At 42.4% G+C, this 27,976-nt stretch overlaps 1 protein-coding gene across 1 annotated transcript; it reads right to left on the reverse strand.

Moving 5' to 3' along the window:
• Window position 1: 1 nt before the first annotated feature.
• PHF10 (PHD finger protein 10) lies at window positions 2-27,887 on the reverse strand. The gene is made up of 13 exons (XM_059724175.1): window positions 27,618-27,887; window positions 23,411-23,517; window positions 22,697-22,827; window positions 20,322-20,405; window positions 19,954-20,082; window positions 18,897-19,030; window positions 17,572-17,721; window positions 15,892-16,001; window positions 9,185-9,338; window positions 7,021-7,176; window positions 2,068-2,176; window positions 1,595-1,783; window positions 2-233 (listed from the first exon to the last, which is right to left on the reverse strand). The coding sequence occupies exons 1-13, from the start codon at window positions 27,885-27,887 to the stop codon at window positions 148-150; spliced, it is 1,809 nt and encodes a 602-aa protein (XP_059580158.1). The 3' UTR covers window positions 2-147.
• Between the last annotated feature and the right edge of the window lie 89 nt (window positions 27,888-27,976).

Here is a 27,976-nt window from a genome sequence, read left to right on the forward strand (position 1 = left end):
ATTTGTTATATAGTCAAAATTAAACTTTTATTTGGTTTTAAAAAAGTGGTATTGTTCCTTTTACACAGTGACTGGTTAAATAGCACCAAATGTATTGCTTTAATTTATGCAGTTAACAGTATTGGAAGGCAAACTGTTTGGGTTTTTTTATCCCTCTTTGCTGTTTTTCCCCCTTCTTCCTCCTCTCCTGGGTACTGGGGTGTCTTTTTGACAACAGTCACAAATCCAGCGACCTAAGAAAGCAAAGTTGTCATTAGTTAATAGTGGAAAATGTTTTATGGCTCCTATGGCACCTATTCACTGTTACAAGGTGCTTGAATACTTTTTGCACTCTTCTGATTCCATTCAGAATAAAAACCAGTTAACCTTTTTCTTTTAAAGAGAGTCTCTTAAGCAATCAAAGTATTAGTACGTTAATTCATGTAAAGTCCAGTAGAAGCTCCAATACTACTAGAGGGTGATTCTGGCGCAGACAATGACATACATAAAACACTTCATTTTACTTTCTTCACAAATGAGACAAGTGGTATTTAATCACAGCATAACGGTCTTAGTAGCTATAGAGCAATATCAAGTACTTGCGCACTGTGTTTAGTATGTGTAACATACAGCGCTGCTGTGGGACAACTTTGAAGTTAAATTACTCGCATAAGGTGTCTGGAAGTATACAGCAGCACTGAAAGTAGCTGGTAACCAATTAACTGCAAGAAGACTTTTTTAGGACTCAAAGTACTGTTGATACAGGGAGGGCCAGCACTGCAGAACTTAAAGCTGCTAACTGTATTAATTAACCTAAATTTTGCATCATTTATTTAGTATTAGATTTTGTATTTAGTATTAGATTTTGAGAGTACTTCCAATTGCTTAGTTCTTTAGCTGCGATTTCACCACTGCCTTGTGTTATGTCACCATATGCATAAAATGGGTAAAATACTACCTAACAGAAATGGCATTATTTTTGTACTTGTTTAAAGGAGGTGTGAATTTACTACATGCACTATATGGCACACACCCTGTCTCAGCTCTATAACATGTGATGTTAAAAAAAAGAACCTCGGTGGAGTGGAGGAAGTCATAGTATTCATATGTACTAAATGGACCATGCAAACCTTTTTTTTTCTTCTCTTTTTTAATAAAGCATTTATGCTCCTATTAAGCTTTTGAAACAGTGCTGAAGGTGCTCCAGCAATATGCAGCAACACAGTTTACATGGGCTTTTTTTTTCTTTTAAGAAATAGCACTTCATATTGGTTAGGACAGCTGAAGGATGTTGTGGGACTCCTGGCTGGAAAAGTTCAGTTGTGAAAAGCTGCTCTGCAAGTATGCAAATTAGGCTCGAGCAAAGACACTTTTAAGGTAAACAACATGCTTCTGCCTGTTTCTTGAGGTGAATTTCTAGGTTTCATGTAGATTACATATATAAATAATTTTTAAAAATAGAAAAGAAAACCCCCCACAAAACCTGTTTTGTCTTTGGAGTGAATGTCTGTTACACTAGGCATTGACATAATGCTCATCTTAGTCTACCCCCCACCCCCCAACCTTAGAGGGAAGCCCCAGCACTTAAGGAGAGAGACTAGTTTTTCTTCATTACCTGAAGGAATAGCACCAAGCCCCACACAAAAGGTGTGATAACCACGGTCACATACATCACAGAACATCATTTCTTCTTCATGGTGAGGCTGTCCACATATAATGCATGTTTTACACTCCATACATTGCCAAGGGTAAGTCTTAATCATGGCAACAAGGTCCGGAGTCATATCAAGGCAAGAAGGGTGGCCTAGATTAAAATCAATATTATTACTAGTATTTTTATACAATTCTAAAATAATTAGTATTATCTACTGTATTAGCTACTTCATAAAATTAAGTTAGCTCACCTAAGAGACTCAAGTGCAATATATGTGCTAGTATACTGTATTAAGTATAATTTGAAGGAAACTAAGGAAAATCACTCTTAAGGTGACAATTGTTTGTATGCAAATACAGTATATAAAATATTTCTACTAAGATTTGTCAAGTAAAACCCCTTAAAATCCCATTATAGCATACATAGATACTTACCGCTATTGTCGCATTGGGAGCAGTGAATAAGTGCTTCAGTCCTTCCTCTCTTGTTGGACTCCTTACCCTTCAGACAAATTCCACATATAGCATTTGGAATGACCTTTGGCTGGAAGGGTAGAAGAGGGCTATAAATTGTTGCCAGAAGAACTTTTAATGGATTTAACAGGAAATTTAATGCATCTTCTTAACTCTTGCAAATAAATGAGCTTTCTGTTTGATGTGATTGAAGGAAATCTTAAAACAAAGTGGTTATTTTAAAATCTTAGAGGCATAAAACTAGTTTTAGAGCAGATGTGCCATGAGCTATATGTAAAATCATTTTGCAACTAACTAAGCAGAGCAAGAGAGTAAGCAAGTTTTCTTCTATAAACTATCAGCTAACTTTTCATTTAATAGTGAATGTAAATGAATGCAATAGATCATTGATGATATTTTAAGAAAAAATCATTTAAGTGTTGAAGGAATGAAAGATCGTATCTGTCTTCAACTTCATAAGATTCCATATGTATGGAGAAACAAATATCCTTTTAGAAATGCAAAAGTTATACTTAATTCATGTGCATGACAGCTTAACACTAAATTGTCAAAAAGAACTTCACATCTAATTTTTATAGCTTTAAATTCCGAAGTATTTGTCTGACAAGTTAGATGCATTCTGCATTAATCAGGCTCTTTGCTTCTTTTTTCCACATCCTATAAGCAAAGTTATACTTGTAGTTGCTATGGAGAACACTTACATGTACCTATAACTACAATTTTACACTTAAGATGAGGTGAGAAAGGAAGTGCCTGTTTGTATCCATCAGATCTACTTGAAAGTCAGAGAGGAATTCCAGGGGGTTGAATCCTGTGAGATTACCAGAACTGTGTTGCACGTTTGTGACCAAGCACTAATTTTAACCTGGATGGAAAGCAGTAATAAGGCATCAAAACTACTTTATCAAGGGCGCACTAAGTTGTTGTGTCCACTATGACCAACTACAGTTTAATGCACACTTTAATTAGTGAGAAATAAGAGTTTGAATTGATATCACTTGTTGGTCCTAAATCCGTAAGTGCTGGATATTTTTAAAGTCTGTGTGTTTCTGAATTGAGGATAGAGAGACTTTTAACAGGACTTGTTCCATAAAGAGAAAAAGTTGCCAAATAGAAAGAGGTAGTGTTTTTCAAGCTAAGATGGTAGTAATAACAATGGAAGTGGAAAACACAGCTATTGAAAAGGGAAAAGCACTCAGTAGGCCTTGTTCAAAAAGGGACAATATCTTCTGAATACATTTACTTTATCAGCCATCACTTTTCTAACACTTGCCAATACAATTTAATATATTTAATCAATCTTAATTTGCCAGAACACTTTTTTAAATTTACTAAATCTCCTTTATATCTTAAAATGTGGCTGAAGCCTCCTTTAACTTGTCTGGCTTGAAGATTTAAAAACAAAAAACAAAGCACAACAGGTGTTTAAAGAGTAACTTCCTTTTCAAAAGATGACAGAGCCGTTCATAAAGACTTTTTTTGCTTATTTATTTTAAAAAAAGCATAGTCAACCTGTTTTATACATAAATATAATAAAATGATAAAAGAAGTCTAACATTCACAAATGTCTCTACAGAACAATAAATATCATGGAAGTGAAAACATACATATAAAATCTTTACTGTTAACTATTCTACATATCCTACATGTATACCTTTTATACCCTGCTCTTCCCAACAAAAGGATAGTAGCACATGCTTAAACCTTATCAGTTTCGCAGTGTTTACCCTCTTGTGTACTGCTACATTCTAAGAGTAAGGTTTTTGTTGTATTTTTACCCATATGTAAGAAAAAAAAACCTCTCTAAAATAGCAAGTGCACTTCTCTAATCCAAATTCTAATTCTGTTATGAATTCATATTCTGCTGCCATAATATACAGCAGCAAACTCCCTCTCACTCCACCAAAACTAAAGTGAACTAACTTTGGGTTACTGTACCTGTGTTAGTGTATGTGCAGTTAATACTCCGATACATGTAATTCTAAAATTAAAGACTGACATAAGTGTATTTATTATTAATACTTCTCTCTACTCCCATTCCACTAACTTGTGTTCACTAGAAAGAGTGAAGAAATCACAATATATTAAAAACTCAGACAGTGCTCCACATGGAAGCACTCTCTTATAAAAGGTGAAAACAAACAAAAACTAAACAAAGCTATTCACATTTCAAAGCAATTCAAGTTAGTCTACCATCTTAAAGAAATTAAATGGTATTTGGGGAATACTAGAAAAAGTCTACACCTAATAGGAAATCATGATATCCCATGTGACTATTCTACAATTTACTTCCCATTTCATTTTTGTTGTAATGTTAACTTCCGCGCTGCAGCTCAGTCTCAAGTCATGTACACCAACAAGTCAGATAAGCATGAGTTTTTTTATGAAGCCCTACTGCCCAAACACAAGGCATTCCCTATTTTTATATTTAGTGAACACAAACCAGAAGTATTTGGGGGAACCTAGTATCCCAATGCATTTCAGCTTACTATACAAAAATATCTCTACTTTGAGAACAGAAACCTGTGAGCGCAATTGTAGTAGCAGGTCCTGCATTAACTGCTGTCACAAAGATTTTGTGACATATGAAATGTGAACCGCATGCTAACCATTCTCAGTTAAAAATGATGCTTAATACAGTTGGCTTAATACAAAATACATGAATTTTCCTGCTTAAAACAGTAATCTTGGGAATTCCACTGTAATACTTCTACTGTACTGACTATAACTATGTATTTGCATGGTGATTTCACAGCAATTATCCTTCACTTTTACTTGAAATGTAACCTAAAGATGACTATCTGAAATAAGGACAAAATTAATGAATGATACAGATCAAAATATTACCAAAAACATCAAAGGGGCATTTAAGAGCAGTTTATAGCTTTTAAATTAAAGTGCCTTTACATTTAAGCACATTCTGGTGTATCAATACATGGTCAATTTTTTGTTTGTTTGTTTGTTTTACAGACAAACTCTTTAACAACAATGATCAAAAAATAAATTATGCTACTTCATATAATAGGGTATATTGAAATATTTAAATGCTTCCAACAAAAACCAATGCACATTTATCATCTCTAAGATATCAGTATGAAGCATCACTTTTCAGTAACACAAGGTACGCTGAAGTTGTGACGATGTGCCACAAAAATACTTTGGCATTGTAAGTTTTCAAGCTAGTCACATTAATTGTTCCGTTATTAACATAATTGGTAGTTTTTAACTAGCAGATAATAGCCATTAGGGTCCATTTTCAAACTGTAGTACTGGCTTACCTGTACAATTCTACATTTAGGAGTTCAGAACCTTAGTAACAGTTGTTTTACCAGTCCTCTCTAAACATTCAAAAGGCCACTAAATAGAATAAACTAATCAAATAGACAGTATGTCATTGCCCTCATACCCAAGTGAAGCACCTTCTTCTGTCAATCAGTAGCGCACAATCTCTAATGTAATATTAAACAAAGCTAAAACTTCTTCAGGCTTCATCTTTGGATTTCATGTTTTTACAAATATTGGCAGGAGTTTGCATCTGCAATGAATAACTAGCAAAATGACTTATATTAAAATATAGGTCTACTACAACACTTATAATCTCCGGAATTTGCATAATTCTTAGTAAAATCCTTAAAAGGAGGAAACAAAGTTGTAGTTTGATATTTTTTATAAATGCAGAAAATGCATTTATTTTGTCACAGAACAGATCAATCAACATCTTTCCCAATTAATTGAAGCTGTCCAATTTGTGTTGGAGACTACCTTCTTAATACAATGTAAAGTTGCTTTAATTAAAGAACGATAATTTTTTGTTGTTAGCAAACAATCCTGGATATAAAATTTAGACTACCAGCATCTTACCTTTGCTGCTTCAAGACTTTCTAGACTATATAATCTTGTCATCACAGAAAAAAACCTTGCTTCTTAACAGTTTCCCCCCCCAGTAAACACTCAGTTGCTGATCTACACCTCTCCTTGCTGGTACATATTTCATCACCAGGGGCCTGAACCTGCTCCCCTGGAAATCAGTTTGCTAACAGTTACAAACAAGCAGGGATGGGTAAGATGTTATTTAAACATATTAGATTACACCTAAATCATTTGTCTATATGCAAGTCCATAAAACATACTTTAATCATGCATATAATTTTGAATTTCTCCTAAAATATTTTAAATCCTAGTGTTAACTTATTAATGCTGAGGATTGTATCCTGGATTTGTTAACCATTGTTTTGTAGGTGCTAACATGCCTCCTAAGTTCTAGCTAAGCTTTAGCTTGTATAAAGCATTCTAACTATCAAAATTCTTCCTTTAACTGGACAAATTGATATTCTCCATATCCTGTCCGAACCAGTTGTGTAGTGTTACTTAGACTGTAATTAGTTTTTGCATTCCACTCTAGAGGTGGCCAGTTTGTTGCTATATGAAGTAATACCTATACATAGTTATCACTTGGTCAGTCTTCAAGATGAAAGACTGTTTGAGTATATTATAATACAGATTTCAGCCACATAGCTGCACTTTACAGCGCTGATTTCACAGTCTGCTGCTATAATACATACTAGTAAGAATAACAGCTAATACTTAATGCCAGTTTTACACTGACAAGTAAATCAGACTGGTATGTTAAAGGTGGTGTTTTTGGCAACAGCAATGGATTTTTGTGCTATAGTTGCTCAGAAATCAGATAAGACACAGAAATAGAAGCCACTCTGTAGCCAGGGTAACAGAAGAGCCCCTAGTGAAATAAAGCAAAAAGTAAGGAAGGAAGCAAACAGATGGAGCACACAACAGGAGAGCAGCTAGTGAAGTACAGCAAGCAGAAGTTCCATATTTTTGAAAAGCAGAAGTTAAATATTTCAGGGAGAGAGGCTGGTCAGTAAAGAAGCTGAATCAGGGGCTTTTTTCTTCTACCTTGTACCCAGGAACTGATTTGGACAGTACAGAACGTTTGGAACCATCTTTTCTTGGAGTAGCACTTTTGTCTCTTGTTTTTTGTCTTCCCTGAAAAGTATCCTCCTGGTTGTCAGTGACGCAATCCCCTTCAGATACATTGCCAGATGAATTGTCCTATAATAAAAATACCATGATATCTTTTTTTTTTTTTTTTTTTGGATAGAGGCACAAGTCTTTTCTAAGCTGTCAAACCTACTAGGTAAAAAAAGACTAGACTGTCTATAAAAGCAGGGGGGGTATTTAAGTACAGAATGTTCTGTCTCCTTGTAATCCCAGCAGAAAGACTCCTGTATTCTCCAAAGGAACCTGATGTAAGAGCAGGGAGTACAACAGTATTTATTCTTTATAAAAAATGTTCATTTAAAAATTTGGCAAAAAACAATTTTACCAGTTTGCTAAATGTTCCACTTTTATGGTGTCTTTTGCAGGATAACAAAATAGAAAACTAAAAATTGTGCTACCTGTTAAAAAATGCAGTACCAAACTATCATCCATGAGATTTTTCTTCTACCCTCTTTTCATATTCTCTTAAGGTGCAACCTGAATATTCACTTTTGACTGCAGCAGAGAAATGCCATTAAATATATCCAACACTGTAATTGTGAATATCTACACACAACTATGCACTATAATTTATGCTGCGGCCATTAAAGGATGTTTAGGGTGGGGGGCAGAATACCAAAGATCAATATGGATGTCATTTAAAATTCTTTGGGAACATGCTCATAACCTACCAAATGCTTTAGCATAGAAATATTCCTAATCATACTTTATTACAATAGTGCCTGCAATAAACCAACAATGGAGCCCCATAGTAATAGGCACCATTTTACCTCAGTTGTAGGTAGTACATACCCTGAAAAGCTTCCAATCTGAATAGACAAGATAGACACAAGGTGACAGAAGGAATACAGCACACAAGCAAAGCAAACTACATAATGATAGCAAATGACGTGTCCCATGGTGGGTGTTTTTATTTTTGGAGTTTTTTTGAAGGACATTTTGTAGGAGATACTGAATAGAAAGTGAAGGGGAAGGAGATGTATCTTCTCTCACATTTTTTAAAGACTGCTGTTGAGCTCCTTCAGAGGGGCAGGCAACATAAGACAACTCAGCTGAAACTTGGGAAATGGAAGCCATGATGGAGTTTCCTGAAACTGTCAGCAGGTTTAGAGATGGAAAGCTGATAGACACCCCAAAACCCTGGGAAAGAAGCAGGGCACAAACATGCGAAACTCTCTCCTTGGACATGATTAACGTGGAAGGAGCACTAGGTCTTCCCAAAGATAGAGATTCCACCCTACTCCAAAAGCTGTACCTGTCTTCATAAAGAAAGAATTTTACTAATCACAGCCTAATCCCAATAAAGAATATAGCCATCAGCAGGGCACATATAGAGCCACAAGGTGCCCTGTCTCCAATTTTCCCTGTTCCTTCTAACTTCAGAACTACCTCCTGGTTGAAGGCTGCATGCAGTACTGTGCCCTGGGAGAGAGAGTGTTTGACCAGTCCCATATCCTTAACTATACACCAAATAGTAGGAAGGAACCAAGTGCAGAAAAAAGGAAATGGAAACACATAGCCTGAATTAAATAAAAGTGTTTTCCCCCTTTAGTTATAAAAAAAATTGTCTGTGAATATTTAAACAAAATTTTCATGTATTTGACTATACTCAGCCTTTTGGCTACTCAACACATAAATATGTCTAATTAAACCATTTTAAAATGGATTATAGATTTTACACTGGGATCTCACTGAATTACAAAAATGTGCTTCTGGAAGTTGGCTGCCAAGAGAAACGGACACTTTAATAATGGGAAATCTCAACTACATTTGTTTGTGTGTGGTAAGCCTACTTTAAACATTGAGAAAATGACATCAGCCAAAACTGATGTATATTTCTTTTAACTGGCAATAAGCAATGATTCAACAAAATGAATGTGGGAATATGAAATGTGATTTGGTTTGATAAAATAAAGCGAGCTGGAAGCAAAAAAAAAAATCTAAATTCTACTGGAAAGAAATGTTAAAGATGTCAGGGAAGCAACTACAGAAACTGACCAAAGTGGAAGAGAGAGAATGGTATTTTTTTCCCTGAAGAACACCTTTCAGTTAATCTCACCGAATTGCCTTTGGTTTTCCGTTTGTCATCACCTCTACCATCTTCTGCATCATCCGAATCTCCATCACTGTCCAGTGCAGGCAGTTCTGGATCCAAAGGTGGTTCATAAAGGGCTGTGTTTAATGGCAAATAACGAAGTTCATCTGGGGAGTATCTGAAGCCAAAAATAATTAAATTAACTGTTGTAAAGGGAATATAAGCATCTAAGTGCAAGTTAAAAAATAATTTAAATCTGCATAAATTTACAGCCTTTACAAATAGTACAATCACCAAAATTGCATGCACACCCAGGCATATAAACAGTTCTGCAAACACAGGATACCAACACCTCATCCTTCTGTCATAACTGTTGCCCTATTTCAGATAACGTTGCTATATTTTTTAAAAAATTACCACCAATCCCCATGAACTGCACATTCCCTAACATACTAAGAATGAAGATCCAATACGAATTTCCCTAAAGACTGTAGTAGTCTTTCATTCGTTTTCAGTGAACCTGGATCAGGTTTTAGTTTCTGCTGTCTGAGCAACCTATTGGTAGGTCTTCCATCTGAGAAAAATTAACATAGAAGCCGAGTTTCAGAAACCAGAGTTTTAATTTTGTGTTCTGTTTGTCATATGGAACTGAATGAAATAACTTTCTAGGTCTCCAGCTCTCCATCAGAATCTGAGACCTTGAAGCCCTTTGTCCATGCAGAATGCCACTGAAGACAAAGGGATCAGATGCAGACCAAGGACTAGATGAGTACAGAAGAAAGAGTAGAAGCAACTGTCTGTTCCATTCCTGGAGACAGAGTAAGTGTGTATTTCATTCAGTGTTCTGTTCCACCTCACAAACTTAGAATAGCTTTCCCACCCCAATCAAAATTAATACAGAATAGAAACTTGATGAAAACAGGTATACCAACTACACTTATATTTGTACTGGAAGGTGAGGATCACGACAATTAATTAAGAACTCACTTCACGGATCATACCAAAAGCCAAATTTAAACATTCCATACCAACATGTTCACTGACAGCTCTTGGAGGGTTCAATACAAGCTGGGTTACTATAACCAAGAGGCCATGTAGTTTATTTTATAAATATCTGGTGTCTGTACAGACACATTTACAATTTTCTTTATAATTTTTTCAATTAAGTTCCAAACTTAAACAGTAAAGACCAGAGCACTGTATAGCCAGGTTCCAGAATATATGTTTTTTTTAAAGCATCTGTTTAGTTTCAACTTGGTCTAGACTTTGGCATGTTTCTGGCATGGTTTGCTTATGACCTGGGACAGCTTAAAGGGTATTTCATAGATTTCATAGACATTAGGGCTGGAAGGGACCTCGGAAGATCATCGAGTCCAGCCCCCCGCCCAAAGGGCAGGAAGTCAGCTGGGGTCATAGGATCCCAGCAAGATAAGCATCCAGTTTCATCTTGAAGGTGTTCAATGAAGGCGCTTGAACAACCTCAGGTGGCAGGCTGTTCCAGACCTTGGGGGCTCGGACAGTAAAGAAATTCTTCCTTATGTCCAGCCTGAAATGATCTTGTAGTAGTTTGTGACCATTCGACCTCATCATCCCTTGGGGTGCTCTGGTAAACAAACGTTCCCCCAGATACTGGTGGTCACCCCGATAAACTTGTAGGTGGCCATCAGATCACCCCTGAGCCTGCGCTTTTCCAGGCTAAAGAGCCCCAGGGCTCTCAGCCTGTCATCGTAGGGTCTGCTTCCCTGACCTCTGATCATGCGCGTGGCTCTTCTCTGGACTCTCTCAAGCTTCTCCACATCCTTTTTGAATTGTGGAGCCCAAAACTGGACGCAGTACTCCAGCTGCGGCCTCACTAAGGCCGAGTACAGGGGGAGAATGACGTCCTGGGATTTGCTTGAGAAGCATCTATGGATGCAAGCCAGCGTTTTGGTCGCTTTACTAGCCGCAGCATCGCATTGCAGGCTCATGTTCATCTTGTGGTCAATGATGACCCCCAAGTCTCTTTCTTCCATAGTGCTAGCCAACATAGCACTGCCGAGCCTATAAGGATGCTGCGGGTTTTTTTTTCCCCCAAGGTGGAGAACCTTGCATTTATCGGCGTTGAACACCATCAGATTCTCGTCCGCCCACTTGCTGAGCCTGTCCAGTTCAGCCTGGATCATCCGCCTGTCTTCTGGTGTGGATGCTTTTCCCCAAAGTTTGGTGTCATCTGCGAACTTGGCCAGTCCGCTTCTGACTCCAGTGTCCACATCGTTAATGAAGATGTTGAACAGTATGGGTCCAAGGACAGAGCCCTGGGGGACCCCACTGGTCACAGGACACCACGATGAGTGACTTGCATCAATTACTACCCTCTGGGTCCGACCCCGGAGCCAATTTTCCAGCCAGTGGATCGTGGAGGACCCAAGGCGACAATTGGCCAGTTTCTCCAAGAGACGATCATGGGACACCAGATCGAAGGCTTTTTTGAAGTCAAGATATATGACATCAATCTCATCTCCCTTGTCCAGGTGATAGGTCACCTGGTCGTAGAAGGAAATGAGATTGGTCAAGCAAGACCTACCCGCAACAAACCCGTGCTGGCTATCCCTTAAGATGTTGGCGTCGGCCAGTCCATTAAGGATGGCCTCCTTAATAAACTTTTCTAAGAACTTCCCCGGGATAGAAGTCAGGCTGATGGGCCTATAGTTAGCCAGATCCACTTTCCTCCCTTTCTTGAAGATAGGCACCACATTGGCCTTCTTCCAGTCTTCGGGCACTACACCAGAGCGCCAAGAGTTTTCAAAGATCCGCGCTAGAGGCTGGGCTATGATGCTCGCCAGCTCCTTGAGTACCCTGGGGTGAAGATTGTCAGGGCCGGCTGACTTGAAGGTATCCAGCTTCTCAAGATGTTCCTTCACGAAGTCAGCATTAATGGAGGGCAGGGGATCACCCTCACCCGGACTTCCCGGCCCTGTAGCGGGCATTGGCGTCCCATGGGGCTGATGAAAGACTGACGCAAAGTACCTATTTAATAGGTTGGCTTTTTCCTGGGCGTCAGTTGTCAGTTGCCCCATCTGGTTCAGCAGGGGTCCAACGTTGCCCCTGCTTTTCCTCCGGCTCCCCACATATCTGAAAAAGGACTTTTTATTGTCCTTGATGCTCAAAGCTAGCTGGAGTTCAGTTGCAGCCTTGGCTTTCCTGGTCAGCTCCCTACAGGACCAGACCAGTGCAGAATAATCCTCCTTGGAGGTGACTCCCATCCTCCATCCTTTGTAGGCCTTTCTTTTTAGCCTCAGGAGGTCTGCTAGGTCCCTGGAGAGCCAGGGGGGCTGCTGTGCCCTCTTGCTGCCTTTCCTCCGAGATGGAATAGACTTAGTTTGTGCATTGAGGATCACTCCCTTGAGGAGCAACCACTCCTCTTGAACTCCCCTCTCCCTGTGGTCACAGTCCCTTAGGGCCTCACTGACAAGCCTCCTGAGCTTGTCAAAGTCGGCTTTCCTGAAGTCAAGGACTTGCGTGTTGCTGACTGACTTGCCAGTTTTTCGGCGGATGGTGAAGGTGATCAGCTCGTGGTCGCTGTCACCCAGCTTCCCATCGATCACTAGGTCGCTGACTAGGTCATCCCCACTAGCCAGTGCCAGGTCGAGCAGCGCTTTGCCTCTCGTTGGCCCATATTCTTGAGTCAGGTAGAGGTCATCCACGCACGAGAGGAAGCTCTGCGACCGCTCAGATTTTGCTGAGCGATCCTCCCACGAGATGTCCAGGTAATTGAAGTCACCCATGACAACCATGGTCCTGGAGCAAGCTGCCTCAGCCAGTTCCTGGGCAAACTCCTGGTCAAGCTCAGGACTTTGGGTGGGAGGTCTGTAATAGACTCCCACCATTGTGTCCCATGTGCCGTGTTCCCCACGGATTTTAACCCAGAGGGTCTCCAGCCGTCCACCCTGGTCGCCAATATCGGCTTGCAGGAACGCGTAGCTTTCCTTAACATAGAGAGCTACACCCCCGCCCCTTTTCTCTACACGATCCCTCCTGTACAGGGTATAGCCATCTATCCCTGTGGTCCAGTCATGGGTGGAGTCCCACCAGGTCTCCGTTATCCCTATGACATCGTAACTGTTTGCACTGAGCAGGAGGATGAGCTCCTCCTGCTTATTCCCCAAGCTCCTGGCATTAGTGTACAGGCAGGCAAGTGCCCCCGGGGGGCTCCTTCCTTGCCCACAGATTTTACCAGGGCTGGGGCCGGGGCGGGCTCCCTTGAGTGCTGTGATCCGCTGGCTTTGCAAGGATTGCTCAGCGGGCCAGCAGTGGCGGTAGTCCCCCCGTCCCCCAACAGGCTTAGTTTAAAGCCCGGTGGAGCAGGTCAGCCAGTCTGGCTGAGAAGAGCCTCCTCCCTAGGGGAGAGAGGTGGAGACCATCTCTTCCCAGCAGCTCGCTGCCTCTCTCGCCAAAGAGCGGGCTGTGGTCATGAAAGCCAAAGCCTTCCTGACGACACCAGCGCTGCAGTCTTTGGTTGACCACATAGATCCTCCTGTCCCTTCTCAGCCCATAGCCTGAGACTGGGAGGATCGACAAGAACACCACCTGTGCCCCCAGACCCTTAAGCCCCGCTCCCAAATCCCTGTAGCGCCTCATGACCTGGCTGGGAGTGCTCCGAGCCGTGTCATTGGTGCCCACATGAATAAGGAGCATGGGATAGTGGTCTGTGGGTTTGAGGAGCTTGGGGATCCTCTCCGCAATGTCCCGGATGCGGGCCCCTGGGAAGCAGCAGACTTGCCGGGCTAAGGGGTCGGGGTGGCAGATTGGCCCCTCCGTCTCCCTCAGGAGGGAGTCTCCCACAACAAACACCTTACGTTTTGTCTTGGGGAGAGCAGGGGCGGGAGCTGCAGTTAGGCCCATGTTGCCCGTGGGGGCCGGCAACTCAGCAGGCTCTGCTGGTGCGGCAAAAGGTGTGTACCTGTTGCTCAGTTCTGTTGGGGGAGGGGCCTTGGTGCGGCGGGCCTTAGGGCCCTTGACCACCTTGGTCCATGCCCCTGGCTGGACACAGCAGGAGGTCCTAGAGTCCTCCTTTGGCGTGGAGGGAGACTGTGATCTACCCTCTGCCTCCCGGGGGAGAAGGGCCTGGCAGTAGGAGTCTATCTCCTGCTCGCAGTCCCTGATGGCACACAGTCTCTGGACTGTGGCCTGGAGCTCTTCCAGCTGGCGCACCAGAGACCCCAAAATGGAGCAGACCCTGCAAGGGGAGGTCACCATGCTCCCAGGCCCCAGAGCCTGAAAAAGGGACAGGCAGCCCCCGCATCCGAGAGCCAGGGGCTCCGTCTGCGTGGAGCCCGGAACCAGGGGCTCCGTCTGCGTGGAGCCCGGAACCAGGGGCTCCGTCTGGGTGGCCGTATGTATGCTATACACATCTTTTATTTTTCAATACTATAAATGCTGCACTCTTCCTCTTCCCCCACCCTCCCCAATTAAGGATAAGAATTTTCAAATATTTTGGATTCTTTTATAAAACATACAGAAAGATTTAAGATTCATCTGCACATGGGGGGATTACTTTTTTTTTTTTTAAGTTTCTAGTTTCCGAGACACTGACTCTACTTTCATGCATATTTCAAATTATTTTTGTTTGGAATGAAGATTCTGTAGAAATGACTGCGCACTCGTTTCACCAAAATGATCCTTTCATTTTAAATGCACATGAAATTTACGGCCATAGGATTAGTACATCCCAATGCATCAAACATTTTTTTTAAATTGCAACCTTCAGGAACTGCCTCTGTAGCTGTGATATTTTAAGTAAGGTGTATATTAAATTTAATATTAAATTTTAATTTTAGTGTATATTAAAAAGGATGAATGGGAAATATACCATATTATTTCAATTATAACTTGCATTTTATTTTTCTGTCCAAAAGAACATAAAAATTGCACAACTTACATGTTGAATCAACCTTAATAAGGCCCCCAACAATCTTGACTTGGGTACTGCTAGCATTTTTGTGCATGCAATACAATTACTAAATCAGGAGTGTTTTCAGTGTGGGATGTTTTCAATGTCTTCAGATTCTCCTGTGGGATTTTTGTAAGGATAGCTGCAGTTTAAGGACCTCCTCTGAATATAAAACCATAAGTATGGGTAAAGCTGTTTTTCCTAAAACTGAATCTGAAAATCTAGGGTTGATTTATAATCTGGACAATACACAATAAATATTCCTAGGTGTAGGCATGACCTTTTTGGTGAAAACACAATATTTTGGAAATCGCTTTGCACTTGCATAACAGTTTTGATCATCAGTTAAGAAAGCATTTTACCTCCCTGCTGCAGCACTGTGGGGGGAAAGCAGACCTGCCACTGAAGCTCCATTGTCTACGGGCCAAATCCAACTGTGGGATCTGGCCTGTGGACTAGCAGATAGATGCTAAGGACTTATTGGACATGGAGACTAAATTACTCCTTTTGCATGTTCAATTGGTCCTTCCAAGACAATACTGAGGTACACTGATACCGCAGTATGAAGCAGCTTGCACTTCAGTCCCCACTGCTATATTTGTTTTGTGAACAGGAGACTTTAGTTTTTTGGGCTGTCAGACTAGAACATATCATGAGCATAAAATCAGTTCTCATGAGCATAAAATCAGTTCAGATATTTTAAAATAAACATTCCTTTTTTTTGTAGAATATACAGCAAGTAGATTCAAGTAATATAAAACAAAAGCTTTTATACTGTCATACTTTTATACTTTCAAAGTACCTTTTGTAGTACTCCTGGAACTGGCCTGGTATGAGAGCCACAGGATAGGGACTAACCTTTGTTCTCTCTGTAGGTAAGATTTTGTATTTTCCTTGAGGCACCTGGATAATCTGCATTGATACAACACAATTTTATTTTCCACACAACGTTTTTTTCTCTTAAAATAGTGTTTTTTCCCATATTCAAATATGGATAAGATCTCTCTCTCTGTATACACATCTCATACAATTTCTTCCTCTTTATTATGTTACAAGAGTCGAGTTAGGTTTCCCACATGCTTTCTAGCACTTCACGGAATATAATATTTTAGAGCTTTACTAACAAAATGAAATTCTATATCAAATATAAATAATACATTTCTAGTAAGTATGATGGATATATAAAACCCTAATCTCATTTATAGCACCAAGACTGTGTAATGCGATAGAGTAAAAAAAAATACTCCTTCCTATTCAATTTTAAATAACTTTACTTAGAAGCTCAAATGGTATGTAATTAGTTTTTATGTGGGACATCTTTAAAACAAAATTTTGCTGTTCCTGTGTGGTGGTGAATGGTAATGATGATAAGAAAACCTAGCACTAAAAGCACTGTTGTATACAAAGCCATTAGGTTAATATAAGAGAAACAAATAGAAAAGCACAGGAACAGTCATAACAAGATCAGATCAGTGACCTACTATTCAGCTTCTGACAGAGACCAATGTCAGAAGAGCTTAAAATCCCTATAATGCTTCACTATGCAAAAATTTGCCTATGGAAAAAAAATGTCTGCTTAACTGCATTCAGGCTGTTGGGCTGTGACAGACAGTAGAGAATGGCTTGCATTCTGATACAAGTTGATATATACTTGTATCCTTCCACAGGAAATATGGAATACATTTGTATTCATATAAATATGTGACCATTCTTGGAATACATCTAAATAATACCTTGTGACAAATGTCCCTGGTAGACATTATTTTCACCAAGCAACAGGTAAAATTGCTTCATGGAAACTGTCACTCCGTTAGTTATATATAGTAATGATTTTGTCAAAAAAAAAAACCCACCCAAAACCCATCAGCTTTAAATGTGCTGCCTTCTAACTGCATTAGATGTCCCTTAGTTCTTGTATTAGGAGGAATGGTAATAGAAGCAATAAATAACTTGACCTTCTATTTGCTATTTTACATTCTATTATTGTCATGTCACTTATGCCTCATCTCTAAACCAAATAACACTGACTTTAAAATGTCTCTTCAGAGATATTTTGATTGGTGGGGGAGGAGGAAAGGGGGAGGTGAGTATGTGGGGATGGGGGGGCAGATGGCAAGGGCAAGCTGCCTATCCCCCCCCACTGCTTCCCCTCCTACCATGCTTTCCCCACTGGGCCAGCAGTTTAAGGCAATCTGGGTGGGGACAAGTTTGAGACGATCCACCAAAAATGAGACTCTGTACATGGAAATGTATAGCAAATATATACATTTGTCATGTATAAAATCAAATTACTGGGGGGGGGGGGGGGGGAGTGTCTGGAATTCAGGATCATCTTCAGTTCAGGTAAATATGGCATTTTTTCTAAAACAAAATGACAAGTGAATAGGATGATAAGCATTAGAACTTTACCAAAAACACTGACATTTTTACTAAAACAAACAAGCTGCCTATTGTCATTGATAATAAATTTAAGTCACCCTACATGTGTCTGTAAATCAAAATAGGCTCTTCTTTCTTCCATTCGTTCCCGGTTCAGATTGCTGTTAAACTCTGCAGCTTTCTTGGCAGCTTTCTTAATATATTCTGGAACTTTACTGGCTTCTACTTTCTGTGTGTTCTGCTGCTGCATTTGCTGAAATAAATACAAGTTTATTAATTCACAGGACATACCTATACAATTATAAATTGGAACCCCCCCCCCAAAACCACAAAAACATTTTGTCTCTTGCTTAATAGGTTCTGGCAGGGGTTGCCAACCGGGGTTATGGGCGTACCCCTGGGTGTACTTAGGAAGGCCCCAGGAGGTACGCAGCGGCAGCACGTAGAAGCAGGGGTACTTTGAAGCAGCAGTGCGTCTGGCCTGGGGGGAGTGGGGGGTGCTGATGACCAGGTGGATGGGAAGCTGGTGGTTCAGAGAAGCAGGGGTACCTGGGAAACAATAGCACGGGGGTGGGGGCAGGGCTGCCACCATCCATCACTTCATGCTCCTGCTAGGTGCGAATGTTGCTTTCCTATGCCCAAGTATCCCCACTTCTCCGTGCCACCAGCATTGTGTGTGGCCGGCTGCCAGCACACCCTCCCCCTGACGTGTGGCTCTGAGCGTATAGATGGCAGCAGGGGCAGCCGCTGCACTTGAGCTCCCCACACCACTGTCACATGGCAGAGCAGGCATGGAGCACTGACGGCCAGTTACACATGAAGCCAGCAGCATGGGAAAGCAGCATCTGGCAGCAACATGGAGTGTATTGACGAGGGCAGTGGCATGTGAACTCCCCATGTTGCCAGCTTCACATCTGGCTGTTTGTAAGCATGCCTCCGGATCTGCACAGGGCAGGGCAGGCTACCATTGCAGGCTGGGGTCAGGGCTGCACCAGACTCTTCCCAGTTGGGGGGGGGGGCACGGACTATGCTAGGGAGGGCTGCAGCCACCCCAAGATTCACTATAGCCCCCCCCCCCCCCCCCCCCCCCCCCCCCCCAGGTGCCAGCTCTGGGCAATGGTCCCGGGTGCAGAGGAAGGGACGAGCGCAGCAGACCCCAGCCTGATCCTGGGCCCAGCTCAGCTCAGCTCCCTCCCTATCCTTGCCAGGTCCCAGCCCTGCCCCACCCCCGGTGGCCTTTTCCCCTTCCCTGCAGATTTTCCCACAGCCAGCCGGGTGTGGGGTGGGTGCTGACGTTACCACCTCCCCCCCTCCCACTACCCAGCTGGAAGAGGGTATAGTCCAAAAGAGGTACCCACAGAAGGGGTACACTCCTTAAAAAAGGTTGAAAACCACTGGGTTGTAGGATTAAACTACTGTCTGACTTACTGAGTATTCTTTATAATGATCTGTTATTCGCTGACGTTCTTTTTCTTGCAGTATAACAGAATACTCAGCATGTTTGGCAGGGTACTCTTTAATCATCAGGTCAATTACTTCATCACTGCGCAAAGCTGTTAAACCTAAAGAAAACAGAAAACTCTAATGACAGTACCTGGCAAAACTAGTTGTGAACCATTTATTGTTTTGATTACTGGCCTATAGCAGGTCTGTCCAACTTCTGAGGCCAGGGGCTGCACCCTTCTCAGGTCACAGCCCTCTGAGTTGTGTGCCATGTGAGCCACCTAGATCCCTCTCCCCATGATGTGGGCAATGTGACTCCCTACTCCCAGGCATGGCAGCAAAAAGCTGGAGGAAGAAGCAGCCCAGAGACCCTGGTGGCAGCAGCAGCTGGAGCACTGAAGGAGTAGCAGCTACTGAGGGCCAGGTGTTAACCCTTGCAGGCTGCACAGCCCTGGCATATTGTAAAATTATCCAATTAAAGCTGACAGCCGAACATATACAATATATTTCTCTCTGATGTTTGCAATTATGTAACAATCCTTCTCTCAAAATTTTCTCATGCAAATCAAAATCCTTTTTATTTTCATTCATTAAGCCTAAGGGATGTGTGTGGCTATAAATCTCACTTTGACATGAATGGAAGTTCTCTCTCTAAAACCCCAGGTTTGAGAGACAAAAAACAGACAAAAGCCAGCATTGTTCAAAATTAGCACCTACTGATATTCTGATTAAGATGCTGGTTTATATCAATTAAATGCCTAAGCCTCACCCCCCCAAAATAAAACATACGGGAAAGTAATTAAAAAGTTTATAAAATAATTAGCTTTTTATATAAAGCAAAACAAAAGGGTTGTGTGGATTTGGATCAAAGACAACCATTAGGAAAGGCACTCTTTAATCAGTAAGTCAAACTAGTGTAATTTCATTAGAAGGGGAAGAAGAAAACTTTTAAAGAAAAGATCAAATGCAAACAGTGTTATGGATTTTATGCTGTTACAAAGGTGTTTCAGTGCTTTAATTTGTTTTTTCTAGGACCTCAAACCTGTAAGCTCATCTGTCTCAGCAGAACTTCTTGCCTGCACAGAGCTCCATTTAAAGCCCTGGGACTTCTTAAGGAGAGTTTCTTCTCCATGTGGAGAAGAAAGGCAGATGTTGGCAAAATAACTTCTTCCTTTATAAATGAAGTAATTTGAATGGGTCAAAAACAAAGACTAGTAGTCTATTTGAGGTCTTATGCTCAAATGATTACATGCTCTTAAAGTATCATTGAAACCAATTCTAATTTCAGAGCTTAGGTGATGAGTCAAGAACTACTTGATTCTACCATTTTAAGGCACAAATAAGCCAACCAAGTCATTTTATCTTTGTCTGCTTTCATATGCAACTCAAACACACTGCCTTTTTTCTTACCTAATGTACACTGAGTCTCTGTGATGACATTTAGTTCTCTGAGGTAGAGTTTCTCCTTATGAGATAGATCCCGTCTCTCTAAATCTCCAGGAGACAAAACACCAAGCAAAGTGTATTGTTATCCACTTCCAAATGCATCATAAAAGGTATTCTATAGCTAAATCAAATATAAGATTTATGTTTTTTGTTGTTTTTTTTTTACAGATTCTTTTTCAGATTTTATACATTGTTTTAGTTAATAGTGTACCAATTATACAATTATAAGTCTTGTACCTACAATTATGTAGAAGTAGTCTAAAAACAGTAATATATACAAGGATGTAATCCAAGGGGAATTAGTTTGACTGACACCTGTCTGCACAAATGCACACATGACTCTATTAACAGTTCATTTACAGATTGGCATCTTTAATAATTAATTTTCCCATGAATTTGAATTAAAAGGTCACTGACTAATAAAAAAGACAAAAATAATTTTAACAAGGATTTTTTTTCCCCCAATTCTAATACAAGGACCAGAACCGTTTACGATGAGAGAGAACCAGATTAAAATCAATTGGTACTTAAGTAAAGGCTATGCTCCCCAATTATTTTAACATTTTTCTAGCCTGGACGTACTGTAATGCACGATTGTCCAAGTCCTAGAATGATAAACTAAATCTAGTCACACGGCCTAGGCTGAGTAAAATCAAGAGTAACAATTATAATCAATTCTAGAAAATAGAAATCAGGGATATGACTTTAAAAAATAAGGTAAGCATCCATCAATGGAAATCAGACTCCTCTACAATATTTCAAAATGAAAACCTTATTTAAAAATTAGATGGGTAACAAAACTACTGGGACTAAAAGATGAGAAAAAGAAATACACTGGTTTTAGCATTCTCTTAATTGTACACTGCTGAGTTTTCAGTTGTAGCCGTGTTGGTCTAAGGACATAGGCAGGCAAGGTTCTCTGAGTAGATGTAATACCTTATTATACCAACTGAATGGTTGGAAAAAAGCTGTTAGCAAGCTTTCAGGCACAATCATCCTTCTTCAGGCATAGGAAGTCTCTGCTGTTCTGAGACTCCAAGAAATGAAAGAAGCTAAAAGCGTGACACAATGTCAGTGAGAATGAGAAAACCTTGTGTTTTCCTAATGTCTACCTCTTTACTAGGGCTGTGTGAAGCTTTGGTCACCGATTCGATTTGGAGGAGATTCAGCCTGATTTGGTGGCCGAATCTCCAACTCCGAATCGAATTGGGAGACCAAAAAAAAAGGTGTGAATTGATCCGAAGCCTCCAAACCGATTTGGAAAAAGATTCGGAGGAGATTCGGACAGTCCCCACTCACCACCACAGGAAGCTGGACCCAGACTCAATGCTGGTAAGTATGAGATGGGGGGGAGGGGGGCTGGAGAAGGGGAAAGGGTACCATGAGGGGACCCCCACCAGGCACCATCCCCTGCCTGCTTCCCCAGCCCCTCTGAGCGCCCTCTGACCCCCGTCCACTCTCCCAGCCCCATCAATGGCTGCCCCACACAGCCCCAGTGTCCCAGCACTTAAAAAAAAAAAAAAAAAAAAAAAAAAAAGCCCTGCACTCACCAGCTCCTACCAGGCCGGGGGGGGGGGGGGGCGGCAATCCCCACTGCCCCGTGCTGCATGGGGGGCTCTGCCACGAGCCCCCATCCACCGCCCACTCTCCCAGCCCCACCACCCATGGCTGCCCCACCCGGCCCTAGCATCCCAGCTCTTAAAAAAACAAACAAACAAACAAACAAACCACCCTGCACTCACTGGCTGCTGCATTGGCCATCAGGGCCTCTGGGGGCTTGTGGCAGAGACCCCCGACACAGTGCAGGGCAGTGAGGATCACCCCCACTCCTGGCAGAAGCCGGTGACTGCACGGCTTTTTTTTTTTTTTTTTTAAAGCCCAGATGCTGGGGCTGAGCAGGGCAGCGAGAGCGCACAGGGGATGGGGTCTGTTTGATTCAGAGATTCAGCCAATTTGGCGGAATGGATTCGGGACAGTGATTCAAATTACCGAATTGAATCACTGTCCCCTGAATCGGCTGAATCCGAATCCGAAGCGAGTATTAGGCACTTCGCACAGGCCTACTATGTACATTCTCACTGACATTCTGTCACACCTTTAGCTTCTCTCATTCCTTGGGAGTCTCAGAACAACAGAGACTTCCTATGCCTGAAGAAGGGTGATTGCGCCCAAAAGCTTACTAAGAACTTTTTTCCAACTACTCAGTTGGTCTAATACAAGATATCACATCTAATAAAGAACCCTGCCTGCCTCTTAATTGCACTGTACACTAAAAAAATAACAATTCAAACCTGTACAGACTGGTAGATACTTTTATACAGACTTTATAAAATGGATACCTGGATACTTTCGTTTAAAGGAGGTCACGCCCAAGTATTCGCTGACTTGCTCCTGAAGCATATAATATTCTCCTGTTTCATCCGGTGGCCATTTGTATTCTATCAGATTTTCAGCAGGGAAGTAGCTAAAGCTAGGCATAAAAGACAAGAGACTTGTTATATAATTGTTTGCTATATACATGCATGTACTTAAGTCAAAGCAATCATTATGAATACCTTATTTCTACAATTTGATCTCATTTCTTTTTAAGTCAATTAAAAACCATGAAGAGTTAGATCTACCCTTCAGAACACAGGCTCCTCCTACCTTGTCTCAAAACTATGAAGCATACTCCACTTCATTAGGCTTTCACAAAGCTAGCATTCCTCATAGTATTAAGGGAGGCAAAAATCAAGGTATGTATTAGTTGTGACAAGGTAACAAGAAAATGCTGGCACAGACTTCCAAAAGTTCTTACTGAGATATATTTAAAATATTTTAAGATCTGAGATGTACAATCAGACACAATTAAATTCAGGATATTTCAGTTAAACTTACATCAAATAAAACTATATTGAAAGAGCATGGAAGTTGCCCCAAATCCATTTCATTTACCATCACAGAAGTCAGAGAAATGTCTGAACACAAGAAAAGAAAAAGACACTGACTCTTTCCTAAAACTATAGAAACATGCAATGAAGTAGTGTTTGAAAACCTCAGTAAAATGATATTACCCAAGATCTTGACTAGAGGTTTCACAACTTCGAGAACTGTCCCCTGAGCCCATACGTCGTCTTTTTGAAGGCTGGCTGCCATCATTTGAATTTTCTTCTGTGTCATCCTGCAATAAAAGCATGGAGCACAAGCATTAAGAAAAATCTAGCCAGTACTCAATATATTATAATACCACTATTTAAAGAATAATACAATAAACTCTGGGGTCAGCCATTCTGTGTCAGAATAAACTTACCCCCTAGAACTACTGCACTATTTCAAATGGGTCTCCTATAAGTCAAACTGCTCTAGTTTGCACAGCACTTTGCTCTCCTGCACTGGCTGGCTACTTGCCTAATGGGTAAAAGTACAAGGGAAGCTAAGCCACTCTATTGTCCCCAACCAACCCTTTAAATCAGGTGAGGAAAAAAAAAAAGGAGTGGGAAGTAGACAAAGGTTTGGTTCTGCCCATCTCCCATGCACTCAATGGCACAGCTCCATCAGCAGAGACAGCACTCTATGAAAATCACAGAGAAAACAGGGAGTATGGCTAACTCCCCCAAATATATAAATATCCTTCTCAGGATGCCTGGTGGCAATGCAGAGGTGCTCAGTCCTTCTTTGGGGCTGATATAAATCAAGGAACACAGTATGGCACCAGCAGCAAAATGAGGGTGTATATAATCACCCTTAAAGTATCAGTAAAACTCACTTTCTTAGATGTATAAAAAGGAACCATACATAATTTACATAAAGCTCTGAACAGAGCATTACAGAGTAAATGCCTTTCAGGAAGAGAATGTAGAGAAAGAAACTGATGCAAAGCAGCTGGAAAAATACAGGTAATAGGAACCTTCTTTTCAAAACAGAGCTATCACAGAATAGAAATGATAACATCAATAGCACTTCTTGCCAGCCAGATTTCAAGAGATTTAATGGCAAAAGAAGAGATGTTGTTTAGAATATAGGCTGTGGTGAGATCTCAGGGGCATATGTTCAAAGGTAGAAATAAAATGGAATGTATGTAATCATAGCAAAAAGATGTCATCTAATCTAATGTTTACTTTGTTTGATGGATCTTCATCTACAGCCCATTTCCCCCTTTCATTTGTATAGGTCTTTCATACAGCATCAAGGAAAACAAAAGCACATATAACACAGGGAAAGACAGGGCTTTTCTCCATTTAAAGGGCTTACCAGTACAGCTAGACTGGTGGTAGGAATAACAGGAAACAGTTGATCCTCTGGATCATGGTGTACATGTAAGAGGTCTAATAAGGTGTCAGATGAATCTGCTTGTACAGAGTTCTGCAACCATCACATCAAGACCTTTGATGCATACACCTGGGCAGGAGTATGGAGGAGTGGAGGCTGCCCAAGACCCACCACCCTGCCTTTAGACCATTGAGACAGAATCCAAAGGCCACCTAGTCCAAACATTCAGTCCCTTGATGGTTGTAGCTTCTGTCACCGAGCAACAGATAAGAACTGCTGCTGACTGCCTAATGCCTCGCTAAGGGCATGTTTTTATCAGGGCCACAAGGCAGTGAGGGATAAGGTTTTGAGGCGCTCTATACTTGCCTTACTCTGAAGGTTTTAACACCATGGTATTTTTCAGCAGCACCACTGTCTTTCTGGTGTATAAGTCCTTCCTACATGCACATACCCACTCCTCACCAATCCAGTTACACTGGCAAAACTTAATTGCAGACAACACTGCACAACAACTGGCAGGGAAAAACAGATTTAAGTTAACAGACCTTCAGTTGATGGCATCCTTTTTAAAACAGAAGAAAAGTTTTAAAGGGAAAGGGAACGGGGAAGCAGAAAAGAAGTGGATGAAACTCCACATCTTAATAGTTTTATTATGATACCCTAAAACAGGGGCCGGCAACATTTATGAGCAGAGTGCCAAAAACATCGCAACCTTGACTTGTAAGATGTTGGCATGCTGGAGTGCGTAGTGGGGGAGCTGCTAGGGGCCTGATCCCTGTTGTGGCAACCCCTTCCCTGTTGTCCAACCTGAGGCACATGTGCCATGCTCTGGCAACCATGCTGGGGGTTGCCTACCCCTCCCCTAAAACTATAGAAACAAGTATCAATACAATATATTCACTCAGCCTTGACACTAAAATAGAAGTTCAAAGATGGAAAGCACAAAGACAATGAGAAAGCCTTTGGCTTAAGAGTGAAGGCTGAAAGAACCACGGGCCTATGCACACATCATATTAAGAAGTAGATATGATGAGCACACAGACATAATGCCCTGGTGATTTTTGTTGGAATATTTTTATCCCATCTCCATCAGCAAACATACCAATTCCAACAATAACTGAAACAATGCCAGGACAGATGCTAAGGCCAATAACTGTCATCTTAGACCTACTGTTTCCATTTCTGGATTGAATCTAAAGTTTGATGTAGTGTTACCCCCAAAATAGCTGCACTTTCCTCAAGGGCTTGCAGAGGAGGAACATCTTTACTTACCTCTCGAATTCATTATCTTTGATACCAAAATTATTTTAACAGTACTCTCTTACCAACTCCAAAACCTGTCTAGCATAAAAAAAAATTTGGCTGCAGGTGACACAGATCTGGATTGAGAATGAAAAGTTCTGGATTTCACCCAGGTCTAAAGTAATGAATTAGGAGCAAAAAGCCACCTTTATAAGAAAGGCTCAGGCCTCCACCCTGGAAAGCAATGATTCCAAGAACAACAGGGAAATAATTAGTTGAACACAAACTCAGAATGAGATGCTGCGAGATGCTACAGGATTCTTGGATTTATTTTAGAGAGATGACACGAAGCAGCTGTAGTGCAATTACACCACCTCTCTGCCACTGGAATACCACGACCGGTTCTGGTGTCCTTAATTTAAGGAGGAAGGTTCAAAATGGGAGAAAACTTACAAACCCTCCATATGAATAATGAGAGGAATGGAACAGAGGTTTCCTAACAAGAGAAAAAAAATAAGCTTGGCTGCGTATCTTAATTAAAAAAAAAAATTTTTTTAAAAAGGCTTGAAGAACAACTTGATCCCAGCCTCTAAATTCATGCATGGGAAACAGAAAAAGTAGGAGAGAGAGGGCCCGTCAGCGTAGCACAGTGGTTCTCAACCGTTTTAGAAGGCCCCTGTGGAGGCCCTGCTCCTTAGACTGGAAGCTCCCTTAGAAACTGCCAGCTCTTGGTTTTCTTTCTCCATTTTTTTTTTTTTGGACTGCAGAAAAATACCAGAGCAAGTCTATGTCACCTCTTAACTGCAGCACCTTGCTTGGAGCGCCTGCTCAGCTGATTATTCTCTGCAACCTCCCCAGCTGTTGCCAGAAACAATGCTTTCCAGGACAGATGCCTGAGCCTGACCAGCCTTTTTGTAAAGCATGGCTTGTTTGGGGGGGGAGGGGGGGGGCGGTCATCTCCTAAACACATGACTCCACACCTCCGCAAAATCTGGAGCATTTCCTTCTCTGTCCAGATCCACCTCACCTGCAGCCCAGTCTTTTTTGTCACGCCCCACCAGCCATTCTAGGACCGAGAGAGAGAGCAAGAGAGAGACCCAAAAAAAGAGGGGAGCAAAGTGCTCTACAAGTCTACAGCCATGCTTGGACCACCATGGACAGGGCCAACCAACAATTTTTTGGGGCCCCCTGCCACAAAGAAGCCAGCCGCAGGGGAGGGCGGCGAGCAGCTGAAGAAGCCAGTGGCGCACAGCCAGACATGAAGCTGGGGGCAGGGGGGCAGCAAGCAGCCAGGTGTAAAGCCAGTGGCGGGGGCAGCAAGCAGCCAGACGTGAAACTGGCAGCATAGGGGTGGCAAGTGGCTGGATGCAGCGGGCCCCTGCAGCCACAGGTTTTGCCCTGGACTCCTGTTCCAAAGCCCTGGGTTTGGCTCACAAACAGAGCCGGACACAGGCACGGGCAGACAGGGCGGCCGCCCAGGACGTGAAAAGAAAGGGGGGGAGGGGGGAGGCCAAAATGGCAATTGTTATTATTATTACCATCATCATCTCTTGCAAAGGGGCGGCCGCATACTACAAGTTCACCCGGGGCCGCCAGGAATCTAGCTATGCTGCTGCTCCTGAGGTAGCTCCCCGGGACCCAAGGGCAACGCAGGCACCCCCCGGGGCCGGGGCCGTGGGGGAGGGCCTGGGCCGCGGGGCTGGGCCCGGCCTGCGCAGCTGCCGCCGGCGCTCGAGGCTCCCCCGCCCGCGCCCCTCGGGCCGCGCTCACCTTGAGGGACTGCGCGCCGGGCGTGGCCGGGTCGCTGTCGCACACCCTGGGGGACAGCACGGCCGCCATCACCCCAGTCCCTGCCGCCGCCGCGGGCTCGGGCTGGGCGGGGGGAGGCGCTGCCGCCGCCGCCGCGCTGCGCACGGCCCCGCCCCCGGCCCCCGCGGCGACGCGAGCAGCGGCCCCTGCCGGGGAGAGGGGGCGGCCCCGGCCCCGACCTCGGCCTCGGCCCCGGGCCCGGCCGCCGCGCCGCTCGCCCGCCTCCTGCATCCCCCTGCCCGCCGCCGCAGCTCCCCCCCCGCGGGCCTGCCCCCTGTGCTCGCTCCGCCTCGCGCCGCCCGCACCTGGGCCCCCTCCCC

Source organism: Alligator mississippiensis, chromosome 1, assembly GCF_030867095.1.
Source record: "Alligator mississippiensis isolate rAllMis1 chromosome 1, rAllMis1, whole genome shotgun sequence".
Lineage (NCBI taxonomy): Eukaryota > Metazoa > Chordata > Crocodylia > Alligatoridae > Alligator > Alligator mississippiensis.

Coding starts and splice junctions, on each gene's coding strand:
- PHF10 (XM_059724175.1), bottom strand. CDS start 27,887: ATGCAGGAGGCGGGCGAGCGGCGCGGCGGCCGGGCCCGGGGCCGAGGC. Junction 19,031..19,953: donor TGAGACAGATGAGCTTACAG/GTTTGAGGTCCT, acceptor TGTTTTCTTTAG/GTTTAACAGCTTTGCGCAGT. Junction 1,784..2,067: donor CTCCCAATGCGACAATAGCG/GTAAGTATCTAT, acceptor ATTTTAATCTAG/GCCACCCTTCTTGCCTTGAT.